This window comes from Echeneis naucrates, chromosome 5 (genome assembly GCF_900963305.1).
Source record: "Echeneis naucrates chromosome 5, fEcheNa1.1, whole genome shotgun sequence".
Classification (NCBI taxonomy): domain Eukaryota; kingdom Metazoa; phylum Chordata; class Actinopteri; order Carangiformes; family Echeneidae; genus Echeneis; species Echeneis naucrates.
Window position 1 is genome coordinate 13,811,876 of NC_042515.1, and position 23,283 is coordinate 13,835,158.

Genomic DNA, 23,283 nt, shown 5'->3' on the forward strand with positions numbered 1-23,283 from the left:
CCTCACAGTTAGGCAAGAAGACATAAAACTCATTTAACAAAATAGCTGAAGCCAGTTATATTAGTTTTTGGTGTAAAGACCGGAAAACAGCCTGGCTGGCTCTTTGCAAAGGGTTTCAAAATCCATTAATACCATTAGCGTTCATTCATGATAAAACTACACCTGGATAGAGAAACCAAAACTTAGCATTTTACATGCATCATGTACCCAGCTATTACTTGGAGTTTCCAATCTCCACTGGTTGCCTGGCAACTACTCAAAGACAAGAAAAACAGAAGTTCAGCGTATCCACCCCTGCAGAGAAAGTTGTTCTTACTTTTTTGGTTTTTGCATGGGTTGCAATGTGCAGCACTGATAAATGATCTGTGGTCCAGGTGGGAGGTTCTTATCATGCTTGAACAGAGCCAACCAAGCTGTTTGTCACAATCTTTGGTCTTTATGTGAAGCTACCTCCAGCTATACAACAGTCAACAGTGTAGATGTGACAGTGGTATTAATTTGTTAATTATGATAATTAATCTGTTGTTCTGCAGGAAAGAAAATGTGCATATTTCTAAAGAAAAAGTCAATTTGCTTATTTAAATATAGAGAAAATATAAAACATCCCTCTGACAGCCTATGTCTTTGCGCAGAAACTCCAAGAAGCTCAAAGCTCCCTCAATGCCAGCTGCCAGCCCTGCTGACACGTGTTTATATTTTCTTTCACTGCTGATCGTTGTGGATGGCAGAAGGTTCATAAGACAGCGGAGAGTACAAAGAGGACTCCATGTTTAGGCAACAGAGATAATAAATGTTCAGTTGGAGGTGCAGAGTGTTCTGAAGGCTGTGTTTTTTTTATTTTTTTTCTGCGGGTCCTGTTGAAGGAGAGTGGGTTATTTAAAGCTTTAGGGGAGGTGGAATAGGTATAACATTGACCTGTCAGTGTAGGCTGAAAAGAGTTTGTAAAGTGGGACATAAGAGAGCATCTCTCTCTTTTCTTCCAGCCTGTCCACATCATTTTTCTCTCCCTCTCCCCATCTCTGAGGGGTGCTGAGAAACACAAGGCGCAAATCCGAAATGTCGAGCCAATGTCAAGTGGACACCGCTATTTTTCCCTCGCTGCTGTTTCTCAAGCTTCTTATTTAATTCTCTGGGCATTATGTAATAAAACATTTTCCTTTCCCTTTGAGGATCTACTGCCCACACAACGCTGCCCAAGATGAGAAGCCTTGCTGTTCTAACTCAAATCAACACAAACACTGCATTGACCTCTTTTGTACTAAAACTAAAGCTGGCCAAAAGTGTGTCAGTTCAAGTTTGCACTCTGATGGCAGAGGATTATGGGTATTAAAAACAAGGTAGGATAGATGAGGAAGGAAACCCAACTCAGGAAATATTTTCGTTATCACTGTTAATGATTTCTGAAGCAGAGCACATATAACTGACCTTATTGAGTGGGCTGTGTGTGTTGATTGATTATCTGCTTCTCTCTGCATTGTTCATCCCTGCGGCAAGAAAGTAAGCTGGGATTATGACACTGTTGTTGCCCCACTGTGGAAAAAGGCCTACCTCTTCACCATCAGAGCCACAGCAACACGTTCATTACTTGCTTTTTTAATATAAGCATATTAAAAAAGCTGTATATATAAAAAATTTAAAAAGCTGTATATTTCAACTAAAGTCCCCATTATAGTTCTAGTTTCTTCAACAAATAAAACAGTAATATTGATACTTGCTGTTTTGATGAAACCTGAGACATCCCAAGTAGAAAAATAGTAAAAAAACAACCATGATAAAGTCGATGAAGTACACAGTACTGAAGTTGAGCCAATCAAATGATGGTCCTGTCAGGAGGAACAGGTAAAGGAAGTGCAGGGTAATAACTGTCACATATAACAAATATGCATATTGTGTCTTAGCCAAAACAGCAAAGCCAGGAGAAACACTAAGGTATTTGATAAAAGCAACACAGGAAGGGAGAAACAGGACTGGGGCTGTTTGAGGGAGAAGAGAGTGATGAATGGTCTACCCTTTATATAGGACGAGGTGTCTGCAACTTTTAAGGAGCCCCAGAAAGCAAACTTTCTGCCTGATATTATTCTGGGTCATGAAGCCTCAGGAGGAGATGAGAAGCAGAGCAGGCCTGGCCTTTTTGCTGTTGGCCGGAGCACACACTGGTCTGTGTATCACTCAGTCCCTGGCGTCTTCCTGAGCAGCTATTGAGTGATGATGTTTCTTCAGAACAAGCCACACATAGACTTCATGCCAGCACAGACACGATATGCTCATATGTGGGGGGGGTTGTTGCCACAAGTTGACAGCAAAGGGGGAAGTGCTTCCATTTTTAACAAACTGAGCTCCATCAGCAAGGACATGGCAACAGGAAGTCAATAGTAGCCTCACGTAGTTCAGTGTTTAGTCCACCTGCCATCTAGAGGACATACTGAAGATAATAGGAAACACAGACGCAGGCTGCTTCCATCATTACAGCCTCTTTTACTTGATCATAGCGTTAATAAACCAAACAGATCATCACGTAAAGAAGAAACTCCAGAACAGCTATTATATAGATCAGTGAAATAAATGATTAATAGTCCAAACCAGGGCAATGCATGGATACAGAATCTAATCTAATACAAATTAGAATTTACATTATACTTGTTCTAGTATATATTTAAAACAACAAAAACTTTTATCTCAATATTTTCCCAAGTGAATTGCAAGTTATAAAAAAATTAAGTAAAATACAATAGCCGAAGCTTTTGGCCTCTATGCTGAAGATATACTCTTAGTCCCTTTTCAGTTTCATTTTCTTTATCAGTGCAAAAAAGCACAGAAACTATTAATTCACCGCAGAACTTTTCCCAACAAATACAGTACATGGCAAAACTTCTATACATATCAAATTTCACTCTTTGATTCAGCCTGTCTTCAAAGTATTAGTCATTGTGATGCATTAAATGTAATGCAAGAGCACATGTTGAAATAAGGACATCACTAGTAATGCAAGTACAAAATGAAAAGCAGACCCTTACAGATTTGGGCATTTCTAAGTGAGGTTGAATTTGTTTGTTCTATCTTATGTCTAGCTGAAAACAACATTATAATGACTATCTATGTGATTGAAATCTTGATATATTGGATATGGCAAAAAAAAAAAAAAGAAATAATAAAATGAAATGAAATCTTCCCATCGATTTGGAGGAATGTCATTTTGTTTTTGCTGCAAGGACAAATACAGGTCACATCAATGTGATGTTCCACTCTGACAAGTATCTGGGCCACGGCCTCTCCTGCTTCTCAGCAACACACCTGCTGTAACAGCAGGCAGAGTGACAAAGTAGGTGATCATGTTCCCTTTCAAAGAACAAAATGTCTTCTTCTCTTAAGTCCAATGAAGGAAGTCACAGCTCACAGACATAATCAAATATCTCTCATTAAATATTCTTTTTTTTTTTTTTTTTTTATTCCCTATCTTTCTTTTTCAGGTTCACAGTTCGTCAGTTTTTTAATGAGTCAGTTTTTATAGCAGAGAAGACAGCAGCCGTAGTCTATTTTCAGCAGCCTGCCAGAAAGGTTGATCCTATAAAACTGTCGCTTCCTCCATGGCATTCGCCCACCTGTGCGAGGAGCAGATTTTATATTAGGAAAAAGAGGTGACATGAACTACAGTTGTGCTAAATTAAAAATTGACTCTGATTTTCCTAAAAACTACAATTCTCATGCCTGTCAGTATAACACCAACTCTCAATTATAAACTGAACACATTGTTCAGTCTGCTCTTGAATAAGAAAAATGAATGTATCCAGTCCATGAGGAGAGGCTTTAATTAACTTTCTCTCTCTGAAAAAATCCACAAGCTAAGGGACAATGTTGAAACTCCAAATCTGGTGATGCTCCAGTTTTCCCTTCAGTCTAAAGTTGGCTAATAATTTCTTTCTAAGACAGCAAATAATACAAACGGTGTAAGCATGAATGTTTACCTAGACAGCAACAATCTGACTCATTAGGAACTCACACTATAAACCATCACTGCATCAGCTTACAGTGGGAGTCTCTCCCAGTCTCAAGTCGTCAAGAAATGTCTTTTAAAGCAATCGTCATGGTGCTGCAGCAGCACTGTGCCAAAATGCGAAATAAGCTATTAAGGGAACATGCGTCTCACCTCTGAGCTGTGTAGTTGTCCTCAGCTTTGAAAGTGTAATACAGAGTGTTTTTGTGGTAAAGCTGGAAGACGTTGGCCTCTTCCTCTCCCTCGTGCTTCTCAGACAGCTTCACTGTGAAACCCAACAGAGGCAAACTTTCCGATGCCACTTTCTCCTGCAGACAGAAAATTTCAAAATTTCAAAAAAGTCTGTTAAAGAATGCAGTGATGGAACAGGGATATTCTGCCCTTTTACTTATTTTCAGTTGACCGGCAGGTTGTAAAGTGTGTGTGAGTAAATGAATATAATATATTTGTTCAGGTTAAAGGGGAGTGCATGTTTCCCCTCACCTCTTGAGCTCGGTAGGTGTAAAGCACCTTGTCTTTTAGTAGGAACCACAGCCTCTTCCAGTTCCTCTTGCTCTTCTTGGTACGTTGTAGACTGCCACTCATGGAGCCTTCCTCTGACACCGTCACCTGCACACCAGTGGCAGTGTTGAAACTATTGCTGTTCATTAAACTGCACTGTGGAGTGAACATGGCTCCTCCGCAGATACAAGAATGTGTACCTGGTTGAAGGACATTGTGCCTTTTCGATGTCTCCAAATGTTGGGAGGATGGATGTTTTGAAACACAGCAGAGAGAGGGCGACTGGAGCGGCCTGGACGAGGGCTATCTTTAACTGTCGGTGCAGACGCAGAGGCATCCCCCCCTGCAGAGACATTCAACATACTTTCAAGGATGTAGGATATGCCTGAGCAACAACATATACAACGATATTAAATGGATTAAAGAACGACACAAATGTGGACAAAATCACGTTTTTTAAAACCAATAAGAGTCATTTTCCTTATTAATGAGTATAAGGTTTACTTTTGCTGTTTATATAAATTACACACATTATCGCCATTGTGTAGCACATTAAATTCAGTTGTGTATATTTTTGTTTGGGCTTATTTATTACATTTTACATTCACGTCATCTTTTACCCAGTCTGTCTTCATCTATAGCAAGCAACCACATTGCTGTTTAATTCACACCTCTGTTTGATTTCAGTTCACTTTAAGTAGGACACTCCTCCTGTAAATAACTTTGCCAGAGGACGGCTCTGCCACTAATCCTATGAGTGATTTTGTCAACTAGTGAAGTGTTGTCATGTTGCTTTTACTTGTTATAAGAAGAATAGCACATAGGCAGACTGAGAGTCAGATTGTTAAAAGTTTAGTGAGTTTCCTCACCTCTCTTCTTCAGCTCGTTGTAACAGTGATCACATACTTTGGCCATGCGGTCTCTCATGTATTTCAGAGGATATCTGTTCCTGGAGCAGCTCCGACAAACAATCTGTATTCAGTAACACACAGGCAGCAAAGGCACAATGAAAACATGAAGCACATTTAGCATTCAGGGCAAAGTCCTGACGGTCAGATATTAAAGTAACATAAAGCACAGTGTTTCAGTTCTGTGTGACTCACTCTTCCACAGCCATGGCAGTGGTGTCTACGAAGAGTGAGGCTAAAATCTGAGGTGCAGTTCATACACATCATCACTTGTGAGACTGGAACAAGTGTGGGAGCTTTCTCTCCAAGGGACATATGCAGACGATCTCGGACCTGAGGAACACACAAGCACAAACACACACAAACTCTAGTAAGAGCGTATACGGTCATATGTTTTAACTTTGTTTGATTGTTTTGGTGTTAAGGATAAACATGCCAGGAAAATGCTCTTAAGTGATGAAATAATATGACAAAAAACTCACCTCTCCTGAGCAGCTGCTGAATGCTACAGATCCTCTCATGTGTTCAGTCACAGCACGGCTTAAAGTGTAAAACCAGTCCTCTCTTTCGATGAAGGAACTGCAAAATTTTCATACCAATTCAATACACTATTAGGGAGTTGATTTTAATAGGAATTAACTACGAATGAGGGGGAGCTCAATGGCGTTGTGTTTGACCCTGTTGCCCCACAACAAGAAGGTTGCGGGTTTGCGTCCCGCGCCTGAGGCCTTTCTGTGCGGACTTTGCATGTTCTCTTTTGTGGGTTTCCTCCCAACATCCAAAGACATCATTTTGTGTTAACTGGTGACTCTAAATTGTACGTATGTCTGAGTGTGAGTGGTTGTTGGTCTCTGTCTGTCTCTGTGTGTTGGCCCTGTGATGGAATGGCGACCTGTCCAGGGTGACCCCACCCTCACCCAGAGTGAGCTGGGATTGGCTCTGGCACCAATCCAGAAACGAATAAGTGGTAGAAGATGAATGAATGAATGTTAACACCGAATGTGCAAAACCTTTTAAACTGCTGTGACATTTTTGATCATTGCTATTAATAATTATCATTCTTGATCTATACATTGTGAAATAGAATGTGACCCACCTTGCGGACAAAGTGATGGAGATGTCTGTGCCTTCGATCTTCAGTGCATTCTGGACATTTTCTATGATGGGTTTACTGACCTGGGTAATCAATCAGTTTAATGTCAAACATCAAAAATCCCACAGACAAAAAGTAGAGCGAGAGAGTGAGGGAGGGAGGGAGTGAGGGAGGGAGGGAGGGAGGGGGAGAGGGGTGGAAATGTTATTGTTGTGTATAAAAATATGTATTGTCTTCTACTTCACTCTAAGAATAAGGACGAGTTCAGAGATGTGCATTCACTGTTTTTTTTATAAAATATGGGCTGCAGTATGAATGGCCACCAATATTTTAACAAATAATAGTTTGTGTGTGTTGTGAAATTTGAAATGCACATCAACTTGTGAACAATTCAGAGGGACAAGATAATAATCAAAGATATTATAACGTGAGGTGACGGCATGAAAGACTGACCTTCAACCCAGAGAGTGGCAGAGTGTTCTTCAGCCTGTATTTCCCATCCTGCTGAGGATAGGTGTAGAGCAACACATCGTTCATCTGACAACAGAGATAAGGTTCAAAACTCAGTATGTATGCCTGAAAAACACAGGAGTTATCTATAAATGCAGACCCGTTAGTTTGTGGTGAGGATAAAATGATTCAGCAGGTGACGACACAGTGCACCAGTGGAAAGTGCTGTCGTTTCGAACATTTGTCTTTTAACCTTGGTCCCTGGGCCTTTTTGACATTCATGATGGGGTAAAGAGTTTACTCTAAATTGCCAGCACTGATGTGTGAGCAGCACACCTGCAGGTTATTTGTCTCAATATGTGGTCCTGCAGTGGACTTGCGACCTGCCCCCCCCCCCCCCTAACGTCTGCAGGGACTGTCTCCAGTCTGCTCAGACTTACTCATTCCTGTATGTGCAGACAACCTCCAGTAGGTGGAACCCTTAGCTCAGAAAGAGGTAAAACTACACTAATAATTTCATTAGGAAGATGAATATTTACAGCTATTTGGGAAACATATTTATAAAATACTGTACATCTACCGTCTGACACACGGCCAATCTCCACCTATGGGCAACAACAGCACAGAGTGTGTGATGTTATTTCACTTTGTCAAAGGAGGAAAAACTGTGTGACAAGGACACTTGAAGCACATACACTGAGAATAGACTGCTTGGTTAAGGACTAACTCTTTTGTCTTGAAACGTGTCTGAAAGGCCTCTATGCATCTTAAATGTTTACCTTTATTAAATCATACGTTAAGTAGATACTTCAGCAAATGGATGCGTTATTAGCCTCTGATTTATTTTTCTTATGGATCATTTCACTCAATGTCCCTGTGTGGTTTAGTCGCTTCTCTAGGAGAGTGCCAGCTCCTGCAGACTCGTATTACTGTGCTGGCTGCAACATTATTAACAGCTAAAAACACACAATCAGCATCTGGGAGGATAAACTGGCAGCATAAAAAGTGATGCAGAGATGATTACCAACATTCCTCCAGAAGAGACATTTACGAGTGTTTTTAGTGTCGAGCCCAGATCACAAATTTCAAAAATACCACAAGAGGGAAAAGCAGAATACTTTGATGATACTCTATGGGTAATTTGCTAGGGCGTTTCATTTTCTCATCTCTCTTACATACAATATTTTGGCTCCATCTCTTTTATGGTTTTACAAACGGAATGTTTAGCATAGTCTGACACTTCATTTCACATCTGGTTTTCACCTGGCTTTCCTTTTTACTTTCACACCACCTTAGTAGGTTGAAAGCACTGCATGCACTGGAGACTAACATTAGCTGACACAGTTAAAGTTGTGAAAAATCACAGGTGCATTTGGAGCTGGTGTTGACCCGCTGTCAATGAAGAAACTGGCTCAGGAAGTCAGCATTTAGAAATATCCTGCCAGGAAACCCTGCTCTTAAAAGCTCAGTCTGAACATAGAAACATAAAAAAAAATAACCTAGTAGGTATCTATTAGATTATATGCAGCATACAGGAAACAGCATTTACCAAAAAAAGATGCCGGGGCTGCCGACTCTTCCTGCTGACCTTCATCAGAGTGCCCTCCTTAACAAAAACCTGAATAAAAAAAAAAAAAAAATACAGAAGATAAAAAACAAATTATCTGCTAATAACACATACCGGAGATCTGCAATAATCAAAGCTGTTTCAGTCCTGGTTGGCTGGGGATTCCCAGCTGAGTGACTGTGTAAAGGGCAACACAGGGGTGGTGCAGGGCAGACAGGGTGGGCTGGAAAGCTTCAGACAGAAACAATGCTGTTATCAGAGTCATACCCTGCCAGGCTGCAGCAGGTCTCGCTGGCCGTGAACACTGTATTCTATGTTGACCAGACGCAACAAGTTCTCCTGAGGCACAAAGAGAGAAAAGAGCAGACAGGCGGGGGGGAGAAATCACATGCCAAAATAAGAGAAACGATGAGAGAGCATTGCCAGTTATTTTCCAGTTAACCCAAACTATTTCCTTCTGCTTGGCTATTTTTATGACTCCCTTTGTCTCTAAATAAAGTTATCACCTGGATCAAGCTGGCATGTCAGTTATTGTTTTATTCAGAACAACTAGACTATTCAGAAATTACATTAACTCTAAATACTCCCTGATGGTAGTTTCAATAACTTATCATGCTTTGAAGATCATGACAGTCTGGGCCAGCTTTCATAAAAAGCCATTCAATAAAGGAGACATGGAGATTTTTTTGTTTGTTTGCTTGTTTTTTCATTCATCAAAAATGCTTTCACCATAACTGTTATCAGGAAATGAGTGGATAAAGGATGTGGCTGTGCTGTGAATGTGTAAGTTGAGAGAACCTGATCTGGGACACCCCAACAAATGCCTGCAGGTAGGTATGAGTTGTCGGGAGATGTATAGCCTTAGCAGGAAGGAGAAAAGTGATGTTTGTTTTTAAGACGATTATTTTGTTTTTAGGAAATGGATGTAGACACTATTTTGTTTGAAGGAACCATGAGCTAGCAAAGAAAGAGAGAAGTTAAAACACTTCCATATACCTTCCTCTGTGTACATCCAGTCAGATCTAAACGGATGCTGATGCTTCATCAACTTCCCTTCTTCAATGAGCCATTCATGACTTAAACTTTTTTGGATGACTGAGTCAAGAATATCTTGAAGTTATTAAGGACCGAGCTTTTAAAAATGTATAGAATTTGTATCTTTCCCAAACCAGAGTCTTGGAAACACAGGACAGCATATAAAATTCTGCATGCAGGCGTTTGTTTGCTTGATACGACCCACTTACCCCATGTTTTAAACTGTCATTTACTTGATCTGCAATGTCAGACACCATCACCACTGCGGCTGCAACAGACAAACACAGACAGGGAAAAATGCGACATGATAAGAAGCCAAGAGATTTATTGTCAAGATTCATATTTGATGAAATCTTTATTTCTCATGTCTGTGCAGAAAGTCAACATAAAAGACAAAGTGAGTCAAGATTCTGGGCGTGACTGCATGTCTGCACCATGATGGCCCTTTTTCTTTATCGGTGATACAGTGCGAGATAGTGCTGCTGTAACTTGCCTTCTCATGAATAACACATAGCAGTCTTCACACAGGAGAGGGCTGAAATAGCTTCCTGGTGGGTTACCACAGACAAAGAAATCTAAATTGGCTCTCTCATGGCCATCTCTCCATGCCAAATAATAAATTCCCCAATAAACGCATAGCAACATACAGCCTCTCCTGTGAGTAACAAAGTGAAAAGTGAGCGGCCTCTGTCCACACTGAGCCTGCTGTTCGTTTACGGTACCTTGGGTATCTTCATATTCCTTGGAATCAGGGGAGAGGTTGTTCAGGTAATCTATAGGAGGAGTGAAGAAAATTAATTCCTCCCTAAGAATCTCATCACTGTAAATGAAATACATTGTTATTCAGAACAGACCATATTTAATTACATCTTTACACTTGACTCACCAGTGAGGAGCATGCGGTACTGAGCGACACGCACAATGACCTGCAGGAGCTGATGTTTGAGGGGAACCGTCTGCCCAGATGTACTCTGCTGCTGAGACAAAAATCACAAATATGTTTTTGCAATTTTGCTGATAAATGAATCGACATTTACAATGGAACTGCATGTCAGCTTAATAAAAACAGGCAGGGGTTTTCACTGACTGTGTAATAAACTTTGACAAAGAAAATTAAACTTGTGATGAGAAGCGACTTATGCAACACTGGACCTTTGAGTACAGCCATCAGAGATATTAATATTTTAAGTGTGAACAAGGGCCAATAACACAGACTGCTGGGCAGCACAACGCCATGCACACTGTGTGTGTGTATGCACGTTCAGGTATTATTCAGGGTGTGGGGACATAAACCTGTTTACACAGTTACATTACCAGCTGCTGGTGGCACTAGATGTGATTTACCCTTCATCCTGAGTGGGACGTGAATGTCTGTATCACATGCTGTGATAAACTGCCTAGCACCTAAATTTCATTCAACACCACATCTGACAACTTCAGGGTGGCAAAAGAAGAAAAGTCAAGAGATCACCAGAGGCAGTTGGATTTCATATCACCCCATGCAGTGGCTGCAAAGTGGTGGAAAAGCCACCTGACTGGCATTGACTCCCTCCTAGCATCGCTAACAAACATTAAATGGTGTGGCTACACTCACATGATAGTAAAAAAAAAAAAAAAATTTAAATCAGATGGAGCAATCTTCCAACCTCTGGAAAGAATTTCTGCCAAATCTTCTCTTTTGTGGTCTATAAAATGCAGGAAGAAGACTGAAAATGCCATTGTCCATGAATGAGGACAGGATGTGGTGGCACTGGATTTCCTTCTACCATCTGGCTTGATTATTACAATAGGGCGTAACACTGCACCCGCCAATCTCACCACTGATCTCTGCCAGGCTCGGCAGCTCAGTTAGCAGCTGTCCGGACCCTGATTTTGGATGTGGATAAACTGTGGATATGGCATGGATGCTGAAAAACTCCCTGTTGAACTTTTAATAATATTGTGTGATTATATCATATTTTTAGTGTTTTATAGTTAAAAATTTTCAACTTAGTATCTTCTGCAACAAAATCTCTAAACTATTCATAAAACTGAGCTGGATAATTATAACTCCACCCTAAAGTGCTCAAAAAGCTGTTGGGAAATGCAGACTAAATTAATTTTAAGTGGCTCATGTCAAAACATATTTGCTCCTGTGCTGTAATACATAACATTTATATTTTTCCTCTGAGTCTCAGCAGCAAAGAACACAGGGTAGGTGGACTTTTAAATTAAAATTGTGCTTAATTCACCCTAGTGTTATCCTTTGTACAGTTTTACTTTTTCTCTCTGTCACAGTTTGCCATCACCATTTCTGCTACTGCAAAACAACCACTTCATCTTTGCTGCTGCACATTATGTACATGTATTGAGCACTGCGGATAAAATGTAAAATGTTGGCACCAAAGTTTCACTGCTATTTTAATTCAAATACCCACCCAGTTTTTCATAACGTGAACTAGATTTCCATTAACATATTTGAATTAGAGTGGATAGTTAATTACTCAAACCCAGCAGTAATGCCTTAATTTTTCATGGATGTTAGTCCATGTGGACTGCAGTTAGAAAAACGGTGAGCCTGACCTCGAACTGGAGAACAACTTCCGCAAAGGCAGGTGAAGTTCGACAGCTGTCCTCCAGCAGGCTCATACTACGGTCGTAGTGGCCGATGTAAGTGGTAAAAACCAAAAACTCAGATTTTCTGGACAGGAAGATGTCTGCAATCCTCTGGCTCTCCTCCCTGGGTTAGAAACAGTCATGAGAGGATTGTGATTGTGAACCAATAATCATATTCAAAGTTTTCTGAACTGCATTACTGTGTAGTCAGCACTGAGGAGCCATGGTAGATGAAGGATGGAGGAAAGGAGTTCCTTTAATTTGTAACATGCATTTTCCTTACTAATAAGCTGTGTACATGTCTCACCAGCGGTGGATACGACTCTCCAGTTCAGTGAAAACTGTGCGGTGAAGAGTGTAAACATCAGGAAGCTCATTGAGAATCTCTCGAAGTCTCTCTTCTTCCAATACAGGTTCACCTTCGTCCCCGACAGCCGCCCCCACCGATTCCCGAAAGTCCTGGCACACACGTTAAAGCTGTTACTAAACAAACTAAGAATCAAGAAAAGTGTGCATTTCCTCCAACATCCTTCTCCATTAGTATAACAAGATAATATCTGAATGCTAAAAACAGAACGGACAAAGATTAATTAAAGAGATTGAGATTGAGAGATCTTGTATTGGTCCTTCCTTGAGAGAACACACTCACCTCCTGGAGAAGCTTGAGAGCTGCCACATGCCTGTTGGCAGAGAAATATTTCCTCATTTTAATAAGAACCTCTTAAGTTTTGAAAGACATGCAGAGATGGGTGATAGGAAAAATATTTTGACGCATAACTTACAATCTCTCTGAATCCACCAGCTCTTTTGCGATGTAGAAGGCTCTGGATCGGCCGTCGGGCTGTCAACAATTGTATCATTTATTAGTATTAAGCCCAGGGTTAGGAAACGCTAACGTATTTTGGCACTGGTTCAACGAATGTTGCTGGCTCTCCTCTCCACATTGTCTCTAAGCAGCAATAAAATTTTAAATAATGAAGACAGCCTTGTAGTAACTCATTAACCTCCATTAACCCACATTAAAATCCTGGCTTGTGAGGGCAATTTTCGCCACAGCCCAAGGTGAGTTTTAGATTTTGTTGTGTTCTGGTGATACATTCTCCCTTTAAAATAATACCAAAAAAAACAAAACTAATGAAATAGTTTTAAAGAATAGAGGCTTGCGTATTGATACGATTTAAAAGCTTGGACATCAGTTTGGCTGAGTCAAGTTTAAATCCTAGACAGGATATTTTAAATACTTGTAGACATGCAGCTACTTTTTTCTGTGTCCGCACAAACTCGAGTGGCATTTGCTAGAACGAACCTGTCTGTCATAGTTGCTATCTGCTCCGCCATCCTCCTCCTCAGAGGTGCGCCCCTGGTCCTCCTCAGTCACCGTCTCTCCCTCAGCATCGCCTGAACAAGGATGTGGACCGACAGCCACTGAACACACATTGTAGGCTTCTGTATAGGCACTGTGGTGGGGGGTCAGATTGGTAAATATAGGATACACACATTATCCACAGAAATGCAGACACAAATACAAATTGTACTGAACTGACGGCTTGTATATATTATTATTTATATATTCACACGTCAACAACAGTAATTACAACTGCTGAATATCTTATCTGAATATCTACAAACATAACTGCTAGAGTAGCTTTTTTTATAGTTATGTGGATGAGTAATTTTACTTTTGGAGTAATTTAACAATGCTGAATGATAATCAAAGGCAAACTAATAATGTGCTGAAAACCAGTCTATTCCCCCAAATCACAAATCCTGGCCTTAGTTTGGGAATGAATGGTGAGAGGTTCAACCACCGTGTGATGGATGACTTTGTACTAAATGGTTTTATTTCACGGACGAAGTGTGACATTTTCTGAAATAGTAACTTCATCAGTTATTTTTATTGAGTGTTACATTGACCAAATGTTTACTGCACAGAGTCTGTACAGTAAATAATAGATCTTCTCATCTCTCTTTCTGAAAGAAAACAGTTTCTTTAATGATAGAAATGACAGTATTACACCTGACATATAATTATAATTCCAAAAACATCAGAAAGGTGACTTAATGATTTTATAACATGTACTGCCTACATTCATGACTTTTAGTCAACAACTCTGGTCATCTTTATGGTCCTCTTTATAGAAATTTCACTGTAATAATCATGTTATTCAGTATTTGATGCACGTGTCAATGGAGTAAAGCATGGAGCAGGTCTTGAGAAAGCAATAAACTCATTCTGAAGAGCCCGCGGTGACAACTGTACCCAACCAGGGACACATGTCGGTGTTTTATGCTACCACATTCGATCCTGCAGGGAGCCCAAATGAATATGCTAATTGATGAAGCCCAGCAAGCTTTGCAAATAAAATCAGGTCTTTAAGTTACAGTAGTGACGCACTACTCTGCTATGTGACCAATAACCTTACCAATGTTCTTGCCGTGTTTAACTCCCCACAACGACTGAGATGAACAAAATCTGTGAACAGCTTACATCCCTGCATTACACACATTTAAACTGCACGGCCTGTTGCTCCACATAGGATCGGACTTTGGATGAGATACCAAGGGTTGCTTGGACTGCAAACTACATCGGACTTTCACATCATATGTCATATTGCATGAATGCTCAAGGCAAATTGTATGGACATGACTTATAGCAGGAAATAAAAAATATTAATTTTCTTTTTGCCTCGGGTTCCTTGGTGAGTCTATTTGTTCCAGTGGTAGCAGTAATGGGGCAGAGATGCCAGAGACCTTCAACTAGCTGATGATATTACTCCTTCGGGCTGCTGCAAAGCTACAATACAACCCTCAACCACTGGTACTACTGTCCATGTAGAATTGTAGGTTATGGTGTGATTATAATCACTGTATTCACTGGGAACAGACAATCATCACCGTTCTATTTTCTTTTTTTGAGCATTATAGAGCGGTGGGCTCTTCCACATAGGCCTGTGACTTTTGCAGCTTATGGAAAAGTACGGACGTAAAATGGATGAAAATTGCACTGACAGGAGTATAGGGAAAGTGTCATCTTTTATAGATTCACATTCAGATTTTATCGACTTCGACCACGATCACATCGTCTGAAGTCCCAGCAAAATGCACATGATAATAATGACCAAAAATGAAATAAATAAATAAATAAATCACAAAATAGGAATAAAGTGATAAATTACTTATACAATGGAAATGACATCTAATTCAAACATATCTTTTAGCTGATTAATTTATAATACAGTAGATTTTAGTGTAATAATTTAGCAGGGGCAGTAAACTCAGAGTGCATACACACCTATATAGGCTTTAAGGCACAGCTGACACACTCCTGATTGTGAGACAGGCTAGTGTTGTAACCTGCACAGCATGTCTGGCTGTCGCACCACTAGAAATTTTACACACATGTATACATTTTCTCATTCATATTGAAAATAGGCATATAGCAAAAGTCATATTTTCACAGCTTGACGGAATCGAAAAGCGGTGGAATGAAATATATGTATTCTGAAAATGTACGTGTTATAATGACTTATTTGTGCTAAAAACCTTGTTCATTATACAACAAACTGTCAATCAATGGAAAGTAAAATGGAAGCACAAGTGTGCACACTAAGTAAGACCTGATCTTTTGATTTTCTGAAGGTTTTGTTTGTCTGTTTTTTGCACAAGAATTTACGTGATATGTGAAGTTATTCATGATTAAATATATCCTGACTACAGCCCAAGTTCAGGACGGAGAAAACTAGCCCTGCACCTTGATGCAGGCATAAGGTGACGCACTGCGTTGTTATTTTGTGCCAAATGAAAGGTTTTGAAGTTATGGCCAAATGTGATGAAACCTTTCATCAGATCATAACACGTTCATAACAATTATTACAACTCAGACAAACAAATCATAACAAAACCTAACTGTCACTTCAACAGCACTGTGTATTTGTTCACATACCTAGTTATTATTTCACCATTTCTTTGCACACACGTTAAAATGGCGAACATGATGAGAGGGAAGCTCTACAGTGAACAATTGCTGACGACAGATCTTACTGAGATTATATCTCAGCCCGTTGTGCTTGACTAGCCTGAGAAGAGCAATGACTCCAAAATGCTCCGACTATTAATCATTGTGAGCAGCCTGTATGCTATGGGCACAGCCAACAGGAATTCAGGGGGGGTGGGTTAATGTCATCACAGGCTGATCATACAAACAAATAACACCACAGCAGGGAGATGAGAAGCTCTTACAAAACCAACACACGAGGCTGTTTTTGCAGCTAAACAGCTCATTTATCAATGGCACCTGCCACTTGCTAACTTAGATGGGGCCGATGTTTCCTCCTCTACCCAACATGCCGCATCGACATCCAGACACACCACAGTTAGGCTGCAGAACATTTCAGTGCACTGAAAAACTGATACACTTTGCTCGTTATGACTGATCACAACATCTACCTGAGCTGTCGTCACAGTGTCACAGGACTCAAGCCAATAAAGATTTTAAAATTGTTAGCCAACAGGGAGAATGCTAACCCTGCACACTGGCTAAGCAGTAATAAATGAGGACCAGGTCTGGGCGAAGAGATGTTCAGAATGATTAATATAATGTCCAGCATCACTCAGACACACGTGCAGATAAACACTCTCAAAAACAATTGTGTGGCTTGTGGCCTGCAGCTGTACAGTTGGACTTGGTGGTAATGAATATGCTAAATATACCTGCTAAAAGGCATGTTAGCTTTGTTACTGCCTGAAATTTAAATTTAATATTTGTTTTGGACTCAAGTAGCCTACTGCCAACCAGAGCATGATTGTTTACATACCTTTCTGTTTCCTCTTGAGGTGACTGAGCTTTGCCCTTGAACCCAGGGAGGCTGCTCATGTCCACATAACCATCCGTGTCATTGGCAGACGACAGCACTCGGCTGGGACGGTCAAAGAAGTCTGTGAAAGGTCCCCGTTGAACAGGCCTCCGCTGGGGGACCTGGAGGTTCTCATAGTCCGAGCTGATGGGGGGAACATTCTCATAGTCTGAGGTATCTGTGTTGGGGAAGGAGATGGAGCGAGGCTTGGTCAGAGGAAGTGGTATGAAAGGCACACGGGAGCGGTCCTCAAATGACTCCACTCTGACGACACTGCGATTGAGGAAGGCAACAGAGTTCCCTTTTATTTTGCTTTCCTCGTAGAACATGCAGGTGGAAGCCGACTCAGATGAAACTGGATGTTTAACAGCAGAGCGTGAGTTGAGCTGTGGAGAGTTACTTAAACTGTGTGTGTCTAAATCCAGCAGTCTGCAGGGTGTGTGATGTCTCGACTCTGCTGTGGACTTGAAGGACGACGGTTTGACATCCACCGCAGGCTTGCTCTCTGTTTTCCGCCTGAACTTAAGCATCAGGAAGCGCTTAATGGAGGATTTCTTTTTCCTGTTTTTCTCCGATGAGTCTCCCTCGATGAGAAGTGAGGGGTAGCTCTTTGTGATGGGTTTCTTGGTGATGTAGGCCAACTCAAATGGAGGCGGGATATCCACCACAGATGTTGGCGAGGACATGCCGCTGGATGGCAATGGCGAGCACCTGGAGAAGCTTCCAGATGAACAAAAGGCCTCTCTCTGTCTCTGAGACATGTCCTTTCCTTCCACAGAGAGGGAGCGGGGGTACAGGGATAAATAGTGGGGTTTGGAGTAGCTCTTGTGCCGCACTGAGCTTAGCATGGGACTGCTGCTCAGGGTAGGTTGTCCGAATCCACTCATGTAGGGCCTCTGAGCAAACTGTGGTCCCATTTCAGCTGCACTGTTGTTCATGCGATGCAACAGCGAATAGGTTTGCATCCCTGTGCCCTTCTTCTCAAATGAGAAAGCATCCACACTGCGGCCCGGCTCCTCATAAACATGCTCATCGCTGATATCTTGCTCCGTATCGGTGGTGTTATCCAGAAATGGCACGATGTGACCCTCCAGCTCCTCCTCATCTCTAAACACGTCCGAGTCGTTTGGGGATAGCAGCTGGCTGTCTGACAGAGAGGAGCTCAGCGAGGTGTCCGTGTCAGTCGGCACTGAGATGGATACCAGCCTGAACCTCGGCTGGCAGTCCAAGTGATTCAACAAGGCCTCCGCTGTGCAAGCTTTGTGCTCCTCAGTTTTGAATGAAGTCCTTCTCTGACACGGCCTTAAATGGTTCTCATCATTGCTGTTGCATCTGCATTCATCCTTCTTTACAATCTCCATATATTCTTTAGACGACACACAGTGTGTTTCTGCATTTTCTGCTTCGCCTGATACTCCACTGGTGTTCACAGAAGAACGTTTCTGAGATGTTATTGGACTATCTGGCAGTCCCTGAGCTTTGTCATGCCTTGGCACCATCGCTCCGTTAACAATATCCTCAGAGGAGACATAATAAGGCTCATGGATTGGATTGTCCTCGAAGGCAACATGTGGCTTAGCTGCGTCACAGAAGTTATTCTGCTCTTCAGGGACCAAGTCATAAAAATTTATGTTCTGTACATTTTCGCCCCTTTCCTTTGTTTTATGGCCACACCTCAACTTTAGGATGTTGCACGTGATGCTGCACTCAGGAACAGAGTCCTCCTCTTTCTCCTCGGCGTCTGATAGAAAAACCTTCTGTTTATCAGCGTCTTTTGTGTATTTCTTGATGGGAAGGGCAGGTTCATCTGCGAGAGACTCACTTAAATCTTCTGCTGTGCCGTCACTGGCGTAGTCCTCCTTGACTTTTAGCTTGTCCTGCTTCTCCTTCATGTCTGGATTTTTGGAGGAGCAGGCTGCCTCCTCATCAATGCTATTAACAGAAATGTCTCCCACTGAGAGACCATCTGTGTCAGCCAACGCCTCGCCTGCATCACACCCTTCAGCATCCATGTCCTCTGCCATGTCTGTGTCAATCATCTCTGCTGCCTCCTCAGAGTCAGCTGTGAGTCCGCCATCACTGACCCACAGTGTTTCCAGGGAGTCCACCTCCTCTGTTAGAGCACTGTCAGTTAACCTCCAGTCCTCATCCATCTTTTGAATGGTGTCTTCTTCCTCTTCTGTCCCCTCTCTGTCCTCCCTTGCCTGTGACACATTCTGGAGATCCTTTAGTGGTGATTTCAGGATGCAGCCGTTAAGCTGTTCCTCTGACTTCATCACTTTGTTTAGGCCATTCTCAGTCTCCTGCTCATCATCGACCTCACCATCTGTAATGAGTAAACCGCCATTGCTGTAACCTCCCTGGTTGCCATTGAGCTCCAGTGTGACTTTAGGTTTCGGGGCGATGAAAGGTTTGGGGCCCCGGGCTGCAGACATGAGTGGGGAAGGCAGTCTCAGGCTGGCGTGACAAACAAATCTTGGCTTTGGAGCAACAGAAGGCTTGGTGCAGTCTGAAAGAACAACAGGAAAAGGAAACTGTAAGATTATGGGCTTTAAAATAGCTTACAGGTCATTTGTATTGTGTCCCTGTGACCTAAAAGTCCTCAAAGCGTCTATTTTCACATGATATAAACTTACATGTGTATTTGTAACTGTCATATTTAACTTTTCCCAGGGGATCAGGGACTGTTGGATGACTACTACACCGATCAATCAAGTCTACTGGGAGCATTTTACATTTAAAATCTTCTCTACATGTTAAAACATGGTCCTGCGCTGACAGAATAAGTGTTTTACAATGTATTCTGCAAGCTTTTATACCCTTTGAGAAAGAACACAAAAAAATCTAAGGGATTTCCCTGCTTCACTTCCTGTGATTCAAGTGAGAGAAACCCCTCTCAGGCTCCTTATACCGCTTTTGGTAAAATACCATAAATAGAGCAAGGGATCACAAAATGCCATCTAATATAAAGAATGATGATTCAAAAAGGTTTGCTTGAGCTTTTAAAATCAACATGAGCTGAACACATAAGGTGAACACTGAAATCTCTTTACTCCATCAGTCAAAGTCAACCATCACTACACAGTTTAACACATAATAATGGCATAATGATGTTACAACTAGATTCGTCATCCAATCACGGACAAAAAAAGTTCATTAGTTTGAAGTCTGTGACTTTTTTCTCTTTTTGTGTAGCCCACTTATTCAAAAGTAAAACAGCCTATATTCACCTAAACACCGCATATACAGTTTATTTATATATGTGTGTGCGTGTAACAACAAAATTAAAACCGCCATTATCCTGTCAATAATAATAATAATAATAAGCTCACCTAGGTTCATTTTGGCGAAGCCTCCGTCTCCAACATCTCGTTCACAACAGCAGCTGCGTGACACCGGATTTTTTTTTTCTAAGTATAAAAACGCAGCCAAACTCCGTTAAAGTGTCCAAACACACAATCCCGGACACACGCACACGCGCGCACACAAACACACACACACACACACACACTAGAGGAGACACAGCTCTGTCTGTCTATCGTCCTTTGAAGCGAAGCTGCTCAGCTGATCGTTGGTGCGTCCGACAGCTCCAAGGACGAGACTGGAAACCAAATGGGAAGAAGCTCGGTCCGCTCCGTGTTGCACACATCACACACAACAACACACACAGCCACACAATGGGATCCCGGCGACAACAACAGCGGCAGCAGCAGCAACAGCAGGGAGGTGTGATATGAACATCACAGAAACTGAATAATAATAATACATTTAAAGCATTAAGCTGAATGACATCAGCTAAAGGAAATGGCTTAAAGCTCTATCATGTAGACACATATTAACAAACATTTTATAATGAAACCGCCAGTTGATTTTTGTTTTCTTCACAAGTAAGGTGCAGTTCATAAATCATCAGTCTTTATGAATGGTTTAGTAGGTCTAACCATGTGTCTTAACCGAGCGTAACAAATCCTTTAATAATACTCTATGGAGAAGTTATAATCATTACAACTTTTGGGTTGCCAGGTTGTGGGGCATTTTAAAACACACACTAACTGTTGAAATCCACTTGGACAACATTCAGTTATTTGTGCACTTGTTACAAACAGAATAAATATATCAGACAAATGGGTCACAACCTGGCAACCCATGAAAGTCACTTCATGCAGTATTAACAGAAACTAGGGACTCCATTAGTTATGATTCATTGGTTGATGAGAAGTTACAATTGGTGAAAGCGCTGTGTTCTCAGATATTACAGATCAAGCTGGATTTCTCAACATTACCAATAATGTGTGGTTAAAAATCAGGCAGTATATGGGAGCTTAAATCAACTCTCCTGCATTGATGAACCAGCCTTGTTTGCCTGCGCACCCATCCGACTGTCTGATTGGCGTACAACAACCTCTCTTCTACATAACAGGAAACTGCTCTCCCTGTTTCCTGCACAGCCCAACTTCACATCCTCAGCAGCTTATGGACATCATGCTCACATTTAACCTCATTGGTGAATTAACTGTGACTCACTGGCAGTGAAGTAAGAGGAGCTTTTTTAACTCTTGAACCTGTGGTCAGCTGGTGAAGATTTATTACACTAAAAATATCTGTGCTGTGTATCACAGCAACAAACAGTAGCATAAAGATGGGGAGTGGCTCCGTGCAGGCAGTGAGAAGAAAGAAAGGAGAGCCCAGAACTAGCTGTTTTGACGCCACACCCAACACATACATCTATTTTCAATTTGTCGTCTGCATTTGTTTTGACTGACCTCACACCTAAAAGATTTCCATTTTCACATCACAAAAGGTTGATGTGTTGAGATGTAAACCTCGAGTTGCAGCACATTACAAACTGTCAGAGAGGCAACTCCAAGTCAAGCAAATCTCTGATAACCAGTCTCTTGTTTTTGAATTGTAATCCGTCCCACTTTAAGGTCAACAACCAATCCACAGCTACATGAGAAAATCCCTGACACATTCATCCATAGCCACATGACACCAGGTTTGAATTCCAAACTCAAAATGACAAGCTTTACTGCTATGTGGACTTGTGTCAATTGAAAAGACTCAGTTCCACAATGAACAAAAATAAAACTGCTTAAACACTAAGATACAATACAAATAAAAGGTATTCAACAAATACAGAGCCCCCGCGGAGGAGTTAGCAGCAATAAAATAACAATAAATAAGGTGTCATAAATAAAACAAAAATGCACCATATAAAACACCTGTCTGATAAACACAGCAACACAAAACCTGGAAACTACTTAAAAACACACACAAAATTTTGTTAAAAAAAACTAAACGCTTACTGAATATTGTACACCACAAATGTGTTGCGTTCACTGAGACCATAAAAGGTGTTGTCCCTAACAGAGTGTTTAGCTCATTGAAAAACATTATGTGGCTGAACCTTTCACCCCCTTTTTGTCGGTGCAATAATTGCGTTTTCATATTTAGTCAATAAGAGGGAGGAAGGCGGATTCTGTGATCTGCAGCATAAATGATACGGGTAACATGTACAGTATGAAAAAATGTTTTAGAATTAAGTGGTACCTGCAAATAACACACAAATACCACATTCACACTGGCAAAGGATGTGAATCTTTAAAGTCGGGTCACAAGTAGTATTTACTTTTATTTTGAAAAAAGCAGAGGGTGGTGCCTGTCTTCTCTGTTAGCAGTACACGTTAAGGTTTCTCTTCATTCTTACTCAAGCACATTGAGGAGGAAAAAAAACTGCATTTCATGTCATTCTACGTTTAAATATTTGATGTTTTTTAATAAAATTGATGTTGCCTAATGGAGTTTCTCTCTTCGTATACATTTAACCAATTATCCACCTGTGGAAATAAATGCCTCAGTAAATTCCTGAAACAGCTGCCCACTGTAGTACACATTAAACATTAAACAGTTGCAATGTTTTATGGACTATTTTCACAGGTGGATTAATGCACAATTTTTGTAATGAGTACCAGCGGCATTAATTGATAATAAAGCACAGAGCAGGTATTCATTGTAATGAAGAAACATGGCAGCCGGTCCAACAGTGCGGTTAACAGTTTTTTCATGGTTTTGAGACAACGATGGAGCTTTACAGCACATATGAGCCTGTGAATGCATACCAAATACTTGGTAGTAGCCTAAAAGGACTGCAGATAATAAATGGAATGTGCTGATTCTTTCTACCCGGAGATGTGCAATGCAAAGGATTGTGTTTACCTTCAAATCAAAGTGAACGTCAGTGTGCTGCATTTCAGCCCCCAGTGATTCAAATTGTCCTTTAATTATGCAAA

The 23,283-nt window shown here is 41.1% G+C and overlaps 1 protein-coding gene across 3 annotated transcripts; it reads right to left on the reverse strand.

Moving 5' to 3' along the window:
* Positions 1-3,416: 3,416 nt before the first annotated feature.
* On the reverse strand, positions 3,417-20,563 carry fgd5b (FYVE, RhoGEF and PH domain containing 5b). Of its 3 annotated transcripts, none has more exons than XM_029501792.1 (21): positions 20,326-20,563; positions 16,955-19,502; positions 13,447-13,597; positions 12,923-12,981; positions 12,790-12,820; positions 12,448-12,599; positions 12,108-12,264; positions 10,432-10,519; positions 10,268-10,318; positions 9,755-9,813; positions 8,778-8,849; positions 8,493-8,561; positions 6,947-7,030; positions 6,497-6,576; positions 5,883-5,979; positions 5,596-5,733; positions 5,362-5,464; positions 4,693-4,835; positions 4,475-4,600; positions 4,145-4,299; positions 3,417-3,599 (listed from the first exon to the last, which is right to left on the reverse strand). In XM_029501792.1, the coding sequence occupies exons 1-21, from the start codon at positions 20,333-20,335 to the stop codon at positions 3,563-3,565; spliced, it is 4,410 nt and encodes a 1,469-aa protein (XP_029357652.1). In that variant the 5' UTR covers positions 20,336-20,563; the 3' UTR covers positions 3,417-3,562. The 3 variants fall into 3 exon arrangements, with proteins under 3 accessions (XP_029357652.1, XP_029357654.1, XP_029357651.1); XM_029501794.1 differs by having other exon boundaries at positions 4,502-4,600; positions 10,432-10,522; XM_029501791.1 differs by having other exon boundaries at positions 10,432-10,522.
* Between the last annotated feature and the right edge of the window lie 2,720 nt (positions 20,564-23,283).

Coding starts and splice junctions, on each gene's coding strand:
- fgd5b (XM_029501791.1), bottom strand. Junction 12,982..13,446: donor ATAGCAACTATGACAGACAG/GTTCGTTCTAGC, acceptor AATTGTTGACAG/CCCGACGGCCGATCCAGAGC. Junction 8,850..9,754: donor ATGACAGTTTAAAACATGGG/GTAAGTGGGTCG, acceptor TTTGTGCCTCAG/GAGAACTTGTTGCGTCTGGT.